Source organism: Cynocephalus volans, chromosome 4 (assembly GCF_027409185.1).
Source record: "Cynocephalus volans isolate mCynVol1 chromosome 4, mCynVol1.pri, whole genome shotgun sequence".
NCBI classification, from domain to species: domain Eukaryota; kingdom Metazoa; phylum Chordata; class Mammalia; order Dermoptera; family Cynocephalidae; genus Cynocephalus; species Cynocephalus volans.
Genome location: NC_084463.1, coordinates 87,545,836 through 87,564,909, shown reverse-complemented (window position 1 = coordinate 87,564,909; position 19,074 = coordinate 87,545,836). Strand labels below are relative to the sequence as shown.

Below are 19,074 nucleotides of genomic sequence, written 5' to 3'. Positions count from 1 at the left end.
TGAGAAAATGTGCATCAGCATTCAACAGATTTCAACACACTTTTAGAAACCTGAAAGTAACTGTGAAGTAGTACAGTAGACCCCAACCCCCTTTATCTACTTTCCAAGACCCCCAGTGGATACTTGAAACTGTGTATGGCACCGAACCCAATTGCTGTCAACCGGAACACATTTCTATTCATGTCTTCCACCCACAAATTCAATGCCTTTTCCATCTTAACTAAGCACTTATCACGCTCTGTGGCTGTAGTTTTTGCAGTTCGAGCTGTGACAGCAAAACTAGCATCAATTTCTTTTTCCTTTTTCACAATTTCACAGATGGAAGATTGGTTCTTACCATAGATCTTATCAACCTCAGCATATGAGTTTTTTTCTCTTTCCTTATTAAGTCGAGAACCCTGTTCACTTAAAGGAAGCACTTCATGGCATCTGTTCGGCATATCCAAGTGCTTTGGGGCCATTATGAAGTAAAATAAGGGTGACTTAACACAAGTACTGTGATATCCAACAGTTGATCTGACTACCAAGATGCCTACTAAGTGACTAAGGTCTGGGAGCACAGACAGCACAGACGTGCTGTACAAACAGATGAGTCACTTCCCAGGAGGGATGGAGCCAGGTGGCGTGAGACTGCATCACGCTACTCAGAACGGCGTGCCATGTGAAACTTATGAATTTTTTCTTTCTGAAATTTTCCATTTTGGACCACAGTTGATTTCAGGTAACTGAAACCATGGAAAGTGAAACTGCAGGTAAGGGGGAACTGCTGCAATGAGTTTACCAGGGTGTAGACAATGTGGACTAAAGGGTGTGTAGAGGGAGGTATGGACAATAAGAGAGCTGATTCATCCCAACAGAATCCAAAAGCCCCAGACTCACATACTAAGGGGGATTGAAATAAGGGGAATTAAAATAAGGGGCATTGGTGGAAAGTCAGAATGGGCACATCAACCCTATCCTTTCTTTATTGTTCCTCATAGAATACCAGCAGCTAGACATCTACACCCCAAGTTAAATACTGGTTTATCCTCTGAATAAACTATAGAAAAGAGACTTCAGACTCAAGAGACTTCAAGAGGCACATAGTGTGCCTGTGTACACGGTGTGAGGCTGAAAAAATAATTCACTAAAAGTCTGCAAATATGGCAGGTGGACTACTCTTACCCCCTGCGCCCCTGCACAGAACTCTGGCATCTTCACCCTAAGCAAGAGAGAAGATTTCTTCTCTAAAGACCTCCAACAACTGACATTTGGGAGTCCCCAGTGACTACCAACCTAACATGAAACCTACTAATCAAGAATTAACACAGCCACTAACAACAAGACTACCGATACCATACACAAAGCTTAGTATCTGCTTTTGATGGTCTTGCTCCTAAATACGAATGTTCTGCTGTGATCATCAGATATTTAAGGGGGACCATCACCATAAAATAGAAGAACAAAAATGGACTGAAAAAATAACTCTAATAAAATAGATAACGCAAGAAAAAAAATGTAGAAAATGAGTTAGTATCATCACAAATACAATAAACTATTACATTCTTACCTAAGAATAGAATGCTATGAAAAAGAACAATCAGAGAATAGGAAACAGCTCTTCAAAATTAAAACTGTGATTGCTGCAATTAAAAGGTATAATAAAAAGTGGAAAATTAAGTCAAAGAAATATGATAAATAAAACAAAAATTACAAAGTGCTGAAAAAATGCAAAAAAAAATTAGGTTCATAGACTTAGTTCTGGAGGTCACACCAAATGAAGAGTTTCATAGAGAACAAAGAAAATGAAGGGAAGAAAACTATCAAAGACATAACGTTTTTCACAACTTGAGTCTCTGAGTTGAAAAGGCTTACAGAGGGCCCAGAACAATAAATGAACAAAGGTTCATACAGAGCATAGGATTACAGAATTTCAGATTACCAGGGGCAAAGAGATGACCCCCCAAACTGCCAGACAAGGAAAACAGCATACATACAAAGCTTTCAGAACCAGAATGGTATGAGACTTCTAAAGCAAAATGCTAAATGCTATGCTACAATGGAGCAATACTTTAAAGTGATAAGGGAATATCATTTTAAGACAATGAAAATTGTGTGAGGCCTAGAAAATACACACATGAAGACACCAAAGACTCGGAAATGTCCATACAGCTTTTCTTAAGCAGTTGCAGGAGACTGTGTTCCAGCAAAAGAAAGATATGAAATTGGTATGTAGGGAGCAGATGGTCCCACACAGAAGGCAAGTCCCAGGATTACAGCTGTGTGCTGGGTCTACAGGGCATTGAAAGCAAATTGGATGAGGAAAGTAGAGGACTCTAGGAAGGAAGCCACCAAGACAAGATTAGTCTCAGTATAATATAATTGAGAATTTTTGAAAACACTACGGAATAAATATTCACTGAGTATTAGCATAGATGGCAAATTATGTGAATGAATAATGCTTTCATATTTAATGATATGAACCGGTTTTTTTGTTATTATTCAACTAAAAGCAGTGATAGAACTCTATTAATGGGATGGAGGATAGGGGAGTAGTCAGGTAAGGAAGTGAAGTCCTCATCTAGTATACAGCAAGAATATCAATAGGTATGTCTAAATCCAGTAAATCAATAAATAGCAATATAAGACTATTATTTAGGCACAAAAAAGTTTTAAAAAAAAGATAAGGAAGAAGGGATTTGAATAGAGAGATCTGGGTTCTAATTCTGTTTCTGCCACTTGCTAATTATATGATCTTGGGTAATCATTTAACTTGTCTATGTAAAATGGGCATAATAATAGCGTCTATTTCATAAGGGTTTGTGAGAAATATATGAAATAATTAAAGAACTTAGGACAAGGTCTGGTAGAGAGGAAGCATACATTTTACAAATGTGTTTTTTTACAAATATTCTTAATATTAAGATTCTTTGCGGTCTTGTATTGACAATTTTCTGATGACTGATAAAGCTATCTAACTTCAGCAACGTGTACTTGTTTAGGTATCTTAGGATAAAGATGAAAAGCTTGTCTTTGCCTTCTAAAAACCCCAGAGGTTCCTAAAGGTGGGTTCCTAATGCCCCACTACACGGCCTCCATTAAAAAGGAGTTATTCTCAGTGGTCACCTTGAATCTTCCTTTGGGGCTCTCTTATCCTTGGTGACCCAGATAAAACATCAAGGGAGCTACTCCACTCTCAGGTGAGGTAACAGCTTTTTCTTCACGTGCTCTCACAGCTTTTGTAGAAGCCACCAATTTTTATGGAACTTCTCACTGTAATGTAAATATTTGTTTATATGGGTTTTCTTTCAGGAGATTGGAAAGTTCACAAGAGAGACACTGTGCCCTTTGCTATCAGTGCCCCAGTGTTTAGCAAAGGGCCTACCTGAATACAGAGTAGGTATTTAAGAAACACTTCAGAAATGGATAAAATGAATGGATAAATGAGTGAGCAAATTCCAAACATGATGCATTTTAGCAAGGGTGCAATTCAAATTTACCAAAACAGTGCTTTGCAAAAACCTACATCTAAACACTTCAGACCTTTCTGGGAACAGGGCAGAGGCATCTGCAATTTTATCAAGCTCCTCAGCCGACCCTACTCCACAACCCTGTCCAAGAATCACCATCACTGGGTAGAGTGCCAGACTAGATCTGAAGTCAAGGCCTGGTTTTACAAATAAAAATCATCGAAAAGCCTCCCTGGAATTCTGTTTCTTTATTAGTAAAAAAAAAAGAAAAAAACGTAATAGCCATTACGTGTGGCTCAAATGAGAGTAGCTGAAATATATGAAAGATACATGTAAAATAAGATTAATAATCTAAGAATCTCAATGAGGGGAAAACTGCTATATTCTGTTCCTGGGTGTGGCAAAAGATTATGTCAAATAATCAGATGCACAAACTAATGTTAGATTCCTATAGGATGCTATGGGGGTTACCAAGCAAAGAATTTGCAGTTCCCAGTCTAGAGCCCAAGGCATTAAAAGGGGCTGTTTTCCCCACCTTCATTTCTCTTTTCTACTTCCCCATCCACACTGCAGGGCCCTACAATCTCCCCATTGTGCAAAGTGTCTGGAGAGCTTTCTGGATGAAAGGAGTTATATAATGCAGAGTCCTTCTGGGAAATACAGCAGTAAATTAATTTTTCTGCTTCTGCATGGTTCTCTAAGGACAGAAATACCCCCACAAAGGTAAGGGGAAAGAATAATACAATAAAAGAATCTTCTGACAGAGTCCTTGAAAGTCAGGGCAGCAAGTAATCCTGTTCCATCCAATAAACACTAACCATGGCATCACCCTCTGTGTGCAAGGCAGTGTGCTGGGTGATGACCAGGAGGACTCAGTGTAGTGCAGGGTCAGGCCCATAAAGAAATAGTTTCAACATAATGTAGAAAGGAACAGCAAAGAATATCTGAGAATCAGTAACATGATGCTTGAGCTGAGTCCTGAAAGAAGAGTAAGAGACAGGTGCCTAAAGGTAGACAGGTGCTTCAGGCAGGGGAAATACCAATGTGTGAATGTTAGACTTGATGCAGTTTGGCATTATCAGGGGATGAACTGAGGGACAAAGTAGAGATAGGCCCGGAGAGACAGAGAAGAGGCTCATTAGTAAGGTTTTCTATGCTCAGGAATGAGAGGTTTCTGAAGGCGAATGACTTGGTTACATGGTATCTGGCTTGGGTGTCTGTGCGGATGTGAGGTCTTCAACTCAGATAATTATGTTTGCTATAAAGCTGATGAATTTAGTTTCAGACATGTTGGGTTTGAGGAGTTCTCTGGGTGATATCCAAGTAGAGCTCCAGAAGAACATGGAAGTTTAAAGTTTGGGAAAGAAGTCAAGGCTGGTGATAGAGAGCCAGGTGGAAAGATGAAAACTCAGAGATAAGCCACCTCACTTTCTATATGTCTCCTCCCTCCTGGAAACTCATGAGAAAAGGACTATAGGAAGATTTGTTCTCAGAGAGGATCAAGACAGACATCATTTTCCATCCCTAGAAAAGAGAGGGTTCAATTGGGCACAGATGTTTGTTTTTGATGATTATTTTCAGTATTATTTAAGTGTGGTCTCAGCGTGTGTGTGGGGGGGTGTCCCTCTTGCCAGGGCACATTTGGCAATGTCTAGAAATATGGTTGGTTGTCACACTGATTGGGGTCTGGGGTGCTACATGCCATGTGCTATGATTTAAATGTGTTCCCCAAAGTTCATATGTTGGAAACTTAATCCCCCATGCAACAGTGTTGGGAGATAGGACTTTTAAGAGCTGATTCAGTCATGACAGCAGAGCCCTCACAAATGGATTAATGTTGTTATCACAGGAGTGGGTGGGTTTATTATAAAAGTGAGTTAAGCCCTCTCTTGGCTCTCCTTCACACACATGTTTTCTTGCCCCCCTGCCTTCCACCAAGAGATGTCACAGCAAGAAGGCTGTCACCAGTTGCCGGAACCCTAATATTGTACTTACTTTATAGCCACCAGAACTATAAGAAATAATCTGTTATTCATAAATTACTGGTCTGTGGTATTCTGTTATAGCAACACAGAACAGACTAAGACACCATGCTTTATATTAGAATTTTCCAAATTCTTTAGGGAAAAGGTATTAGTTGAATAACAGTTGTTACTTAGTTGGCATTTTCCTTTTAAGAAAAATCAAGTAGAGTTGTCCTTTGATTTTTGTATGATTGCTAAGAAACTATGGAGTCTTTGGGTTCTGGTTTCTATAGTCTATAAGGATTCTCAGCCTGAGGATTTATGTTCAGGGACACAGTTTGATCCACTGCAGAGCTTCGCCTTCTCTGTTCCCCACCCACCTTATGCTTCAGCCTCAGTGAACCTGAGCATTTTCAGCACTCCATTTCACATGCCTTTTCACATGCTGTTCCTTCTGCCTAGAATATCCTTCTCTCCCATCTCTGCCTTTGAAAATTCTACAGATTTTACAAATCTGTGTTCCCTTACCATCATATGGACTTTACAGTTTCCTTAAAGGGCTTTATTTTTCCCACCCACATGCCTGGCACCAGGTAGGAGATGTATATCAGTCCATATGGTTTAGTTCAGCCATCTCTTCTGATTAATAGCCATTGCCTAGAGAGACGAGACCAGAGTGTGGACAGTTCTCAGTGACATCCTTGTGACATCAGAAAAATAGGTTTTTCCTCAGCTAGACCCAGGCTCTTAGATCACTGTGGAATTCTGAACCTGACAGAAAGCACCAAAAAGCATGGAGGGGCATTTTGGCAGAATATGGAGAGTGTGGGCTTTGACCAGGCAGATTAGGGATTACAGTCTTGCCTCTGGCACAAGGTTGTACGGCTTTGGACAAGTCCCTTAATCATGCCGACTCTCTTTTTCTCCATGATATATCATGATAATGCTTCAGAGTGTTGTTGTAAGAATTGGTGATAATAAGTAAGAAATGCCTGGAAAGTTGTTGGTATGCAATAAATGATTAGTCTCTTTAGAAATATATACATGCATAAAAAAATTACACACTCAATCTCAGGGGACTCCTGGACAATCCCACCCACTGAAGCATCGACCCTGTTCTCTAACCAGCCCACTGTGCTTTGAATTGCTTGAGTTCTCTCCAAAGGTATCTTTACAAAAATGTGCTGGAGTTAGGGAATTCCTGAAGAAAAAGTTCTATCTAGCTAGAGCAGCAATTCTTTGTTGATGTAGAATATCAGAATCAAGGAAGCTAATTTAATTTTTGTTGACTTTTATGGCTAAAGCCAGGGGATTTTTTCCATTTCTCTCTTAAATGTGGAGCTGGACTTTCTCAAGCAAAATGAAATATAGACAAAGAACACTGACTGCCTTATGCATTCCATACAGAGGGAATATCATGAACAAAATCTCAGAGATGTGGAAAAGACAAGTGCCTGACAATGACAGGAGGAAGAGTACATTGAGAAAAAGCCTCTCCTTGTACAGTCCCTTCAACCCTTCCAGGAGAATTGCTCCATTTTGTCACATTTCCTGGAAGACCTATTTACACATATATAACCTGTCATTAGACTTTAAGCTGCTGGAGACCAGGGACCATATTGCTCATCTGCCTACCCCAGTCTCTTGTCTACCATGTATCAATTGCTCAATAAATAGTTGTTTCATAAGTTCAGGTTGGAAAAAGCTACAAGGTGGTTGGGTGGCTAATTGTACTTTTAGCACATTTGGCTTGAAATCCCAACTCTACCACATACCAACTATGAGACCTTTGGCTCGTCAATTATACTCTTTAATTTAAACTCTAATCACCCCCCCACCCGGATAAACAGGAATATTAATAGTACATACCTTACAAGATTGCTTCAAGCATGCTCCAATGCATGTAAAGCCTCCAGCACAGTGCGTGGCTAAAGGAAAGCTCTAATACTGAGAAATCAGTGGCAAACTTTAAAGACTAAAGGGTCAGATGGTAAATAGTTCAGGCTTTGCAAGCCATAAGAGCTCTGTTACAACTACTTTAGTCTGTAGTTGTAATAAAAAAGCAGCCATCAATAATCTGTCAGTCAGTGAGCATAGCTGTGTTTCAACAAAACTTTATTTACAATACAGCAGGCCAATTCTACAGGCTGTAGTTTGCTATGGCTGTTCTAAGGTGTCTAAATTTGAATCATTAAGAAGTGGAGCTTACAAAAAGTTCTTGAAGTAGGCAGTGACAAAATCAAAGTGATTCCTTGGGCAAGTTGAGTTTATAGCAGCATGCAGTGCAGACTACTGTGAGCAAAGTCTGGAGACTTTGCAATAACCTATTACAATTGTCCAAGCACCAGACAGGAAGGACCTGAGCTCCATGAAATGACAATGTGAACCATGCAGGATAGAATGGCACATGCAACTCCTTGCCTCCTACGTTCCAATTTATGGTTATATCCTCTGATGATCCATTTCTATTCTCCTACAACATCTAAGTCATAGTTGGGCCTCAGACTAGCCGATAAATTCTAAGTAGAGACCTAGAGAACCTCTAGAGAACTAATGAGCTAAAGATAAAAATAAAAATGTTAGTATTAATTTATATTGATCCTTAAGCAGATGACTAGCTTGAGTTTAGGACTCTTATTCTTAAGCTATGCTCAACCTCAGGAAACAATTTCCATTTTTCATGTAGGGCATTAAGGATCTGTCAGAAGCGGTAATTCAAATAGTTGTACTACATGCGGGTGGTCATTACGAGAAATGATCATGACTATTAAACATAACCATCATTTCCTTTAAATAACGGCTTCTAACTTTGCTCTGACTTTAGATTTCAGATTAGGCCCTTCCTTTTATGTCCTGGAGTACAACCAGTTCTAATCAAATCAGCTAAAAATACAGGGTTAAATGTGCTGTGGCCAATTAAGTCAGAGAAGCCACATCCTACAGCCCCATCTAAATTCTTCAGAGATGAATGACTGAAAACTGGAATGTTTATTTTCCATAGAAAATGCTAACATTTTAAGAAAAAGAACAAGTATCCTTCTCTGAACACAGAAAGGGCTTAATACTCACGTTCATGGCACAGACACAGAAACAAAAGTCACTCAATACAAATTGTGTTAGCCAATGAATGCACAAGTGACTGTCAAGAATTTTTTATGGTTTTACATTTTTTAAATGGGAATAATCAAAGATGGCTTACTACCCAATTTAAAAATAAAAGGATTTAAAAAAGGAATGCCCTCTATTCAATCCATTAAAAAATGAATTAGAATAACTATCTACTCATACCCAAATGCAATTATCTATGCATTTCCAGTTTTTATAAATGCATTATGTTTTCTAACTGTGTACTTTCTAGAAGTCTATAAAAGGAAATGATGTGTGATACTACTCTTCAAGCAGCTTCTAGAAAACTAGCCTTCCTTAACTGCTGTATAGTTCAGCTAGCTGAGCAATTTAAAAATAATAATAAGAGCTCACTAAACTCAGTGAAACACAGAAAACTTTCCCTTTACAAAAGAATTCCAGGTCAGCATTTCCCAAATGTGTTCCACTATTCTGTTAAGTGTTCTACGTGGCCAAAAACATTTAGGAACTGCTGCATGGCATAGTTCCATTTTGGAGGAGATAGTTAAAAAAAAAAAATTAGTAAGATATACCATTTTAGAAATCTATGCTGACTATAGGGTACATGTTGATTTTGAAATGTTAATATGTAAAGGAATAAAAAGTGTATATTAGAATCAAAGAAATAAAGTAGAAACTTTCAGGAAGTCACCTAAGCCTCCACTTTTTTTTTTTTCTTTAAAATAGTAGTAACAATGCCTACTCTATAGGGTCATGCTAAGGAGTCAATGAGTTTATGCATATAAAAAATTTCCCACATACAAAGCTAATGTAACAAACAGCAAGAAACATAGTCATTGTTATTACCAGACATTCAGAATGCACATTAGAATATCAAAGTCTTAAGAAGTCCTGCAGTAAAAAGAGCAGTTGTTTAATTTGGGGTTTTCTCAAATTTTTCGACCATGTATCTTAATCCAAGTTTAACTGACAAGGTACAGAAGCTGATGCTGGCTGCTTAAATATGAGTTTGTTCAAGGGATGCGGTTGGGTAGCTTGCAGAACTATTCTGTTGTCTACAAAAATAGGATTCAGCCTAAGCCTCCAGAGAGAAATTCAAACCCCACACAGAAGAGTCCTGATGAGGAAATTGCTGCCAGCCTCCACCAAGCACTAGGTCCTATACTCTTTGAAGCTCCCAGAAACTCAACTTCAATGCAATGGTTCCTGGGGCCAGCAGTGCTTCTGACCCTGTAAACCCTGCTGTCTTCCAAAGCTGGAGGCCTGTTCTGTCACTGCCCTCCCCAGAAGAATGGATTCTGCGTTGTGCCTTTTTCATCTATTGGCTCACTTCCAAAACAGTGCGGTTGGTGAAATCTAGGTCATCTTCCTATTCCTCAGCTGCAAAAGGAGGAAAAGAAGAAAGTTTTATGGGTTCTACCTGGAAAAGTGAGCTTCTCGTGGCTGGAAGTTCCCCAAAGATTGCAAATGTGTTTAAAAGTTTTAGAAAGCCAAATATGAATGAAAAATGTCTACACGGTGTGAAACCTCCACTCCTCTCCCCCTTCACCCATGTATTCCTTTTTGCAGGAGAAGGACACACATCAGCATTTTTGTTTCTAGCTTCAGGGGAGAGACCAAAATAGAGTAGAATTAAGCATGAGAAAGCTCCTTCCCAGCACCCATCTTAGAACATTCTGGGAGACAGGGTGAGCCTAACACACCACAGCAAGCAGAATAGAGAGCAGGGCTTGGGGTAGAGGGGAGCAAGGGCAGGGTGCACCACAGCTTCTTTCAGTGAATTTGATTCTTGTCCTCACTATTGCACAGATATAACTTGCTCCATTATTTTGCACCTACTCTGGCATTTTTGTGTGTTCCTGTTTCTGAACACAGGCATGCCTGAACCATTGCACTATAGGAGAAGGATGGTGCAGACTGGAAAGGGCTAAAATATAGAAACAGAACCTCCCACCAGAGTGCAGCTGTTGTGTGTATCAGAGACAGGTACAGGTGGTGTAACCCAGACCAGCAGATAGGCTGTGGGTACAGACAGTGGGAATGATATAGTGTGTGCGTGTGTGTGTGGTGAAATCAGACACAATGCATCTGGGGACCCCACGTACATAACCCCTTACTGCTCTCAACAATTCTAGAATGTGGGTGGGTGTGGTTAAAAAGCAGCAACTGGTGGAGTTCCAGGAAATGAGCATCAAGAGTGCGCCAGGTAAATTGGTCAGCACGGAGCAGGGCCCAGTCAGCCACTGAGAAGGGTCCAGAAGACAGGACTGAACTTTGGATTTGCACTAAGAAGAGCAGAGCAGGGCTCTCATTCTAAAGAAACAAATCTGCCAAAGCGCATCATAAAGACTAGACAGGGGCACAGAAATACATAAAATATCCATTATTAGAGTCAAGGTATACTATAGAAAGTAAAATTGATTGAGCTCCTGATCTACAGGGTAACCATGTAAATTTAAATCAAAAACCAGGAATGTGGGCTGTTTTAGTCCATTTTGTGTTGCTATGACAGAAATACCTGACACTGGGTAATTTATAAAGGAAAGAGGTTTATTTGGCTTACGATTCTGGGACAGCTGCATCTGGCATGGGCCTCAGGCTGCTTCTACTCATGGCGGAAAAGCGGCAGGCAGCCAGCGGGTACAAGCAGATCACATGGCGAGAGAGGAAGCAAAACAGAGAGAGAGAGAAGGTGCCAGGGTCCTTTAAATAACAAGCTCTCGCGGGAACTAATGGAGTGAGAACTCACTCATCCCTCCTCCCCCAGGGAGAGCATGAATCCATTCATGAGGGATCCGCCCACACGACTCAATCACTTTCCAATACTGCCACATTAGGGATCAGATTTTCACATGAGTTTTGGAGGGGACAACACATCCAAACTCCAACATGGGCATTATTAATAGTTATGCTAGGACAGCAGTCATAAAACAAGAATGTTCTAGGTAAAATGGGACATATGATCATCCTAATTATACATCACCTGGAGAATCCACAAGTGGAATTCAAGGAAACACAGCTGAGAGAAGAATAGGATGTAAAGGTTGAAAACCAAAGAAAACCCGATTTGGGAAAGACCTGTGCTTCTTTTCTTTCCTTTGGCTTTAATATTGGAAAATCTTGTAGGGTCACCAGTAAACAAGCAATGACTCTATAACGTGTTTCTGAGAGACTTAGAAACAACACAGAGAACATATGGATTTGGAGGGGGAAATGGGGAAATGAGTAAAGTCTTGCTATATTTTAATGTCACTCTAAAAATTATATAGCTGGTTTTCTAATAGTAATTTCATGATTGTTATAAAGTACCTAGAAGTCATGTATACTTTGATAAAGAATTTGTCTTGATAAAATAAAAGTAAAAGGATATAAAAGAAATGATAAAAACCAGATAAACCAGCATGTTTAATTTTTATTTTCTCTCTCTTAATTCACTAGCCAGCTAGGGGCTACCATGACTGTTCCAGCAACAGCACTAGGCATGAAAACCCTAATAGAAAGTTATTCCAGAAGACTGAAGAGCAAAAAGGTAAATTTCCCTTGGCAGTGGGGTCAGCAGAAGGATGGAGGCTGGTTTTAAAGACAAACTCCTCCAACATCCTGCTAGTTTTAGCTGCAGAGATGGCAAAGCTATCTCTGGTGATACCTGAAGGATTTCTGCAGGATATAGGCATGGGGTTGGGCCTTTAGCTCATTAGAAGCTTCAGAGATGTAAAAAAAGGAAATCAGATGTTTATCACCAGAAAGATTATGACATCACCCAAGAGGACTCTAATTGTTAGTACATTCTCTTTCTAAGAGAGTGATCTCTATGGGAAATGTTCCCTGATCCCAAATGTAATCAAAGAATGAATTGGTAGCTGTCCCCGGTGCTGCAATCTTAGCTTCAGGCAGACAGTTTGATCTAGGCCTGAGCTTTGCAAATGCTGTAATACTATACTCAGAACGTTAGCAGAGCTTTATCAGAGATCTTTAAAAAGACTTTTGGAACAGTTTGACACTCCATCTTGTGAATGCTGCAGTGTTGTTTCTGAGCATCCAGGTGTTGACTTTGAATTCTGTCCTGGTGCTGGCAGGCTATTTTCATTAAGACATTCAGGAAGACAACCTCAGTAGCAGTATGTTTGGAGGGAAAAGAGATGTTGAATGTGGCTTCTACCTTTGACAATAAGGCTTTGTACTCTCTTGGTTACATTAGCTTTTGAAATTCTGTTCCCCCTCTCCCCAGGCTATACTAAGCTTCTCTTCAAAGTTCACAGTTAAAGGGATTTGGAGGATTAGAAATCCACTATCCAAGTATGGTGGGTCAGTCAGGCCTTAAGTTAATGAATATCATGTCCTAAAGCAGACAGTTTGATACTGCAGTGGTTGAGCAAGGCATGTCAGAGTGAGGTGGGAAAGAAATTTTCAGAAGGTCCTCTGACCCACATGCAATTTCAACCCTTCTCAAAAATTTGTAGGCCTCTTGTTATTTCTCATCAACAATTAATCACTCTCCAACACATTACATATTTTACTTTTTTGGTTGTTGCTGTTATTCATGAAGGCAGGATTCTACCTATTTTTTACATTTCTCTATTTCAAGTGCTTAGAACATTTGTCTGGCATACAACAGTGCCGTGAGCCATCCTGCTACAGGGAACGGCACGGGAGCCTGAGTGATACCCCTTGTTCTGCAGGCTACAAGGGGGTCCCATGTGTGTGGTACAGCTCCATGGAAGTTCTTGTTTGTTCACCTTTGGTTGCTTGACAAGGCTTCCCAGAATTAACAGCCTAACCTTTTGGCTTAGTATGGCTTTGGGAAATTCCCTGGAGTTTCTCAAAGGACATGTTAAAATACATCAAAATTAACTGGTTTATTTAAAGGGCATTGTCAGTACTAAAGGTGTTTTTGATGCATGTTCCCGGTATGGGTTGGCTTCATTTAATCTTGTCATTAATCTTCCTTGTTAGTGATGTGTGCATGGACCCATTGTGGCTATGGTCATGCTCTTGTACTTGTGGAATGAAGTTATTATGTTGGATTTCTATCCACATCCCCCCAGGGAGACAGTGGGTCCTAGTGCAGTAATGTTTACAACTAATTGATCTTCAACCAGTTACAGATTTCTTTGTTTCTCCCCACTCCCATAGTTTCACTTGATTTACCAAGAACGTGTTGTTTCCCTAGTAATCATAAGAATGATATATTGCGTTTTTGTTAGTTTGAGTAGGATCATTTAACTTTTCACTTTGTTCCTTGTACTGTTCCCAGAGTCAATTGGTAAAAAAATTAGAAAGTTTTACTATAAAGATGAATAGGTAAAATAATAAAAATATAGAAAAAGGTTTTTTGATATTAATAGATTTTGTTTAGATTAGTTTATAGTATAATTGTTTTTAATAGTAGTATAAAATATAATAGAACGTTATAATCAAGTTTCATTATATAAAATCATGTTGTATATATTGTGATTTTGGTCATAAACTAGAATAATAAATATAAACATAAGACATTAAATTGTTAAATATAAGTATAAGTAACATTTTATAAGAATTTAGAATATAAGTTTATGTGTAAGTTTAAAAGGTCAAGAATTGTGATTCAGACCAAGAGTTTGATGCTCTCTAATGCCAAGCATGCTGCTACTGTATAGTTTCCTGGCCACAAGCCACAGGCTTTGGGATAAACTATTGATGCATGAGAGGGTGCTTTTATCACAGCATGAGTGCTTTGGAACATTCTGATTTTTCTTTTTCTATGGAGATAAAATAATAAATGTTTTGATTAAAAGATAAATCATCATGTAAAAGGTTAAGTAAAAAATATAAATAAAGCAAGATTCATGTGGTCGTCATCCACACTTGCACTAGACATCTGTGGTCCGTCTCTTTCTTTCCTCGCCAACGCCACACCACCTTTCAGGTCCAACGAATCCTGTGGAGCTGGTCTCCGGCACAAGAGGTATTCAATAACATTTGTTGAATGAATGAATGAATGAATAAGGGAGACTCCGTTCCTTATACAAATATGGGTAATTCAGTCTGGTTTGCCATTAATATGTAAAGTAGTAACCAACTGATAGAAGGATGGTTGGAGACTTCTGGACTGGATAGTGACTTTTTTAGAAAGAAAGGAATTTGGAGGAACATGCAGGAGCTGGGGAGTGAAACTGAGTGTGAGTTAAGGGAAAAGAATACGTGAATTCACCTATGTTTTGGAATGTAAGAAGAAGCCAGAAAAACATCTAAAAAATAAAATTAGACTATAAACAAATGTCACATTTGTTAAATTTCTGTAACTTAATCCTACCTGTGAGTTTTGCTCTGTCTCCCTTTATATCAATAAATCTTTCAAACAGATAAACCAAAAAGGTCAATGACAACCAAGAAATAGAAAACGATGGGTAGTGCATTCTGAACCAAAGGAAGAATCCAAAGAAATAGGAGAAAAAAAGGATTTTAAAAGGAAAGAAGGAGGAAAGCATGCTGGTACACTGGGGCCTCAGAAGAAAGGAAGAACCCCAGGAGCTGAGGAATAATGACTGCCCAAACACAAGGGCAGCTTAGCGACAGCACAGAGAGAAGACATGCATTGCAATTCTCCATGGAGTGGCCAGGACAAAAGAACATCCCCAGTATGACAGAAAGCGTGGCCCCATCACCCTCTTCTCCCTCTCCATCATCTCCCAATCCCAGCACTTGCTTAATCCTGCTGGTTTCACACTTCAGTGATATTCTCAAGTCAGATTTTTCTTCCCAATTTCTATAGCCGCTATTCTCGATTAAGGCCTTGGCATTTTCCCACAGGACATAGTAGCTACCATGCCACTCTGTCTCCAGATTTACCTCCCTCCCATCTATCTTACCACAGTCTCCAAGGCAAATTGGACAACTCAAATTTTCAGCTTAAAGCCCATTAGAGGCTCTTCCCCAACCTATGTGAATTAGGTCCATTCAAGATATATTTTCAAACCATTCTCTAACAATGTGCACACATGTTCACGAAAGGTCTAATTGTGAACTCCATAAGTACAGGAGCAATGCCTATCTTATTCATAGCTGAATAACAAACAGCTAGCATAGTGCCTGTGCTCCACAAATATTTTTTATTTGTGTTTCACAAACAAATAAAAGTAGAAAAATCATGATATAAAACTATGCAGAATGCAATCCTTATCATGTAGAATGTAAGTTTATACACACCCAGGAAACATCAGAAGAATATACTAAAACATTATTTTTATTTTATTTATGCCTTTTTAGGGGGTGATTTTCACAATGAAAGTTTTTTTTCCCCCTGATGCTGAAATTTTAAAAATGTAAGCAAAAACCAAAGGAAGTAGAACATAACCATGCCCCTGACAAATCAGATAGCAGTGTGGGACATAATGGCAAGCATAACATCCTCATCATGCCACACAAGATCCTCCAGTTTCCAGCCCTACCTCTGTCCCACATCCTGCAACTTCTCTGCCACCCAGGAGAGTCAGCAGTGCCAAGCTACACTGTTCTTCACATCTGTACTTGCCATCTACTCTTTGCTGCTCCACTCTTCCAGTATTCCCAATGTGGTAGTTCTATGTCCTTACCTTCTTTTCATTTCTGGGCAAAGCACAATTCCTGACATGCAGGTGAACATATTAAACGTTGATGGTGTAAATTAATGAATACATGAATAAGGCAGTGACACTGAATGTGAGGCCCATTTCTTTCATTTACTATAAAATCATACTCACCTAATAGGGTTGTTGCCAGGATGAAATAGAACATACATGTAAAACATATTTGGCACATAGTATGCACTCAAAAATGAACACAGGTATGACCAGGTACAAGTTGCTTTGCTCCCTTACCTACAATCATCTTAAATCACAGACAATAATTCCTGCCCTGATCACTTATTATCTGGAGATGAGAAAGAGCTTAAAGCAGTTTGGGAACTATAAATCACTAGACCAACACATATTATTATCACTATGATGATGGTGATGATTATGTGCCACTGTCTTTGCAAATCTTCCCTACAATAAGCATATCATTTAACGTCACATTACCTTTGCTGATGTTTCAAACCATCCTACGAAACCGTGCTCCTTGCAGAACTGGTCCATCTTCAGGCCATTGTTCATGAGTACATCCTTCCCCTGGTCACATTTGTTGGCCAACAAAACCACTGAAACTGGTTTGCCATTAGGGAGAGTTAACTTGGAGTCCAAATCATTTTTCCACTTTGCCACTGCTTCAAATGTGGCTGGCCTGGTGACATCGAAGACAATAAATGCACCCATAGCTTCTCGGTAATAAACCCTTGTCATGTTTCCAAATCTTTCTTGACCTATCACCAAAAAGAAATAGAAATCAAAAACGTATTACAACTGTAAATTGAATCATATATTAGAACCTCATAAGACCTCCACTATGAGCAAGTCACTCAGTAAAAGGTTTTATTGCTAATATTTAAGGAGTGGGCTGAATACACAATCATGCAGATTTCTTCTTGATCTTTGAGTCCAGAAGGGAATTCATCTTTTTAACAAATATTTATTGAGAAACTTCTGTGTACTATGTAATGTTCTAGAACTGTGTTAATACAGTATCCCTCTAAACACATGGCTATTTAAATTTAAATTAGTTAAAACTAAGTATGACTTGAAATTTAGTTATTCAGTTACATTAGCAAGCTACATTTCAAGTGTTCAATAACCACATGTGGCTTATTGGCTACTGTATTAGACATCACCAATACAGAACATCTCTATCATCATAGAACATTCTGTTGGGCACACTGTTCTAAACACTTGGAATATAATGATTAAAACATGAAAATCTCTGCCATTGTGGAGCTTATATTTTAGTGGAAGACAGATTATAAACCACAAACAAAATAAATATCTAAATTGTGTAACATGTTAAAAAGGCACCCACAGTCTACTCTAATTAAAAGTAATAATAAGAGCTGGTATTCACTATGTTTACTAAACATCAGCAATGTGACCTATGTAAATGGTTATGAAGGTACAATTATTATCCCTATTTTAAAGTGACAAAATTGAGAGTCAAAGTAACATGCTCAAATTATACAGATGATTGATAAGCTTGGGAAATCAAAATCCAAACCCGAGTTGCTTGAATCCAGAACCCACAGGCATTTACCAACATTAAATCCTCTCGACTACTACACCATAGTCTTGTACCATCTCTTCCATGTTTATGTACCAGAAGCATCCCATTCAATCCAATTGGACAGATATTTATTGGACATCTATAGTATTGATGCCAGTCTCTGGGTTACATGCTCAGAATACAACAGTGAACTAGATGGTCTCTACCCTTAATAAGTAGTCTACAGTTTATTGGATAAGGAAAGCCCTCTGCCGTGGGGCTCATGATTGGTTTTGAAATTAGTTGAAAATGGCTGGAATCAGTTTTGCTCTGCTGCTTAATTTTCTAAGTGAATATTGGCAAGTTTCTCAAACACTCTAAGTTTAGCCTTTCTCATCTGCAAAATGGCAATAATAACATGTACCTCACAGGGTTGTTACATGAATGAAAAAAATTAACATAGGCAAAGCACCCAGCACAGTACCTCAGAACTAATGAACACCTGGGTTTTCCCTTTCTTTCTCCAGCTTCTTAAAAACTATGAAAGATAATATGACATGCGTCTGAAATTGGAGTTCTGGGCCAGAGTTTATGACAAAAAAAGTACAGGTATTTCAGCTGAGTAACAAAAGTAAACAAAATCACATTACTTATTACTTCTAACTCTGCCTATTGGTGGTTGCTGAAGATAGGGGATAATGAAGACTGGGCTTATATTTTCTGATCCCAAAATCCCAGAAATGTGTGAGGAGACAAAGTCTTTTTACTCTGATTTGGAAATTTATTTATGTTAAGAGTCTTGGAAAGTTATAAAAATTAAGACAAAGTTAAGTGTGCATTTAAAAAGCCAAAGTTTCCCAGAAAGAATAAAATGCTGAAACTGGGATTTGTCTAAGAAACCACAGGTCAACATACCTCTAAGAACACTTTAAACTTAATTGTGAGCTTAAGGTTTTATGATGATGAGTTTTAATTCAGGTTAACAAACTATTCTGTAGACTGTTATGCTCAAATTGGCATTAGCATTGAGATTATAAAGAAAAAAGACTCCCTAAGCACATTGTAAAAGTGAATGAAGGTCAAGGTTCTGGCCCTAGTGTGTGAGCCCGTGTGCTCAAGAGGGTGTTGCTGTAGAGAAGAACATTTTGTCAGGGAAAGCACATGACAATCCTAAAACATTGCTTACATAGGTTCTACCACCACAGAACCTTTTTTTTTTTTTAATTTCCCACAGTCATCTAGTCAATGAAAGAAAGGAGTAAAATACTCTTCATATGACACACAACCCACAGATAAACTTTCATTTTGCCCAAATGAATTTTAAATTTCTTTTCTTTAATGTCTGATGCAAACAGTGATCTCCTTTGATACTGCACAGGGTGGCCATGACATTTCAAGAAAACAGAGGAAAAGGCCCTCTGTGATCACTTAGAACTCTGAAGGCCTCTAGGCCTTTTAAGGATGTCTTATGATCTCTTTCAGGGATCTAA

The 19,074-nt window shown here is 38.8% G+C and overlaps 1 protein-coding gene across 1 annotated transcript in view; it reads right to left on the bottom strand.

Annotated features, from left to right (window-relative positions):
- RAB38 (RAB38, member RAS oncogene family) overlaps positions 1 to 19,074 on the bottom strand; it is a 59,433-nt gene that overhangs the window by 20,917 nt on the left and 19,442 nt on the right. The window contains exon 2 of the mRNA XM_063094535.1: positions 16,537 to 16,817. Within this exon, the coding sequence (XP_062950605.1) occupies positions 16,537 to 16,817 (281 nt within the window). The remainder of the gene's footprint in view (positions 1 to 16,536; positions 16,818 to 19,074) is intronic.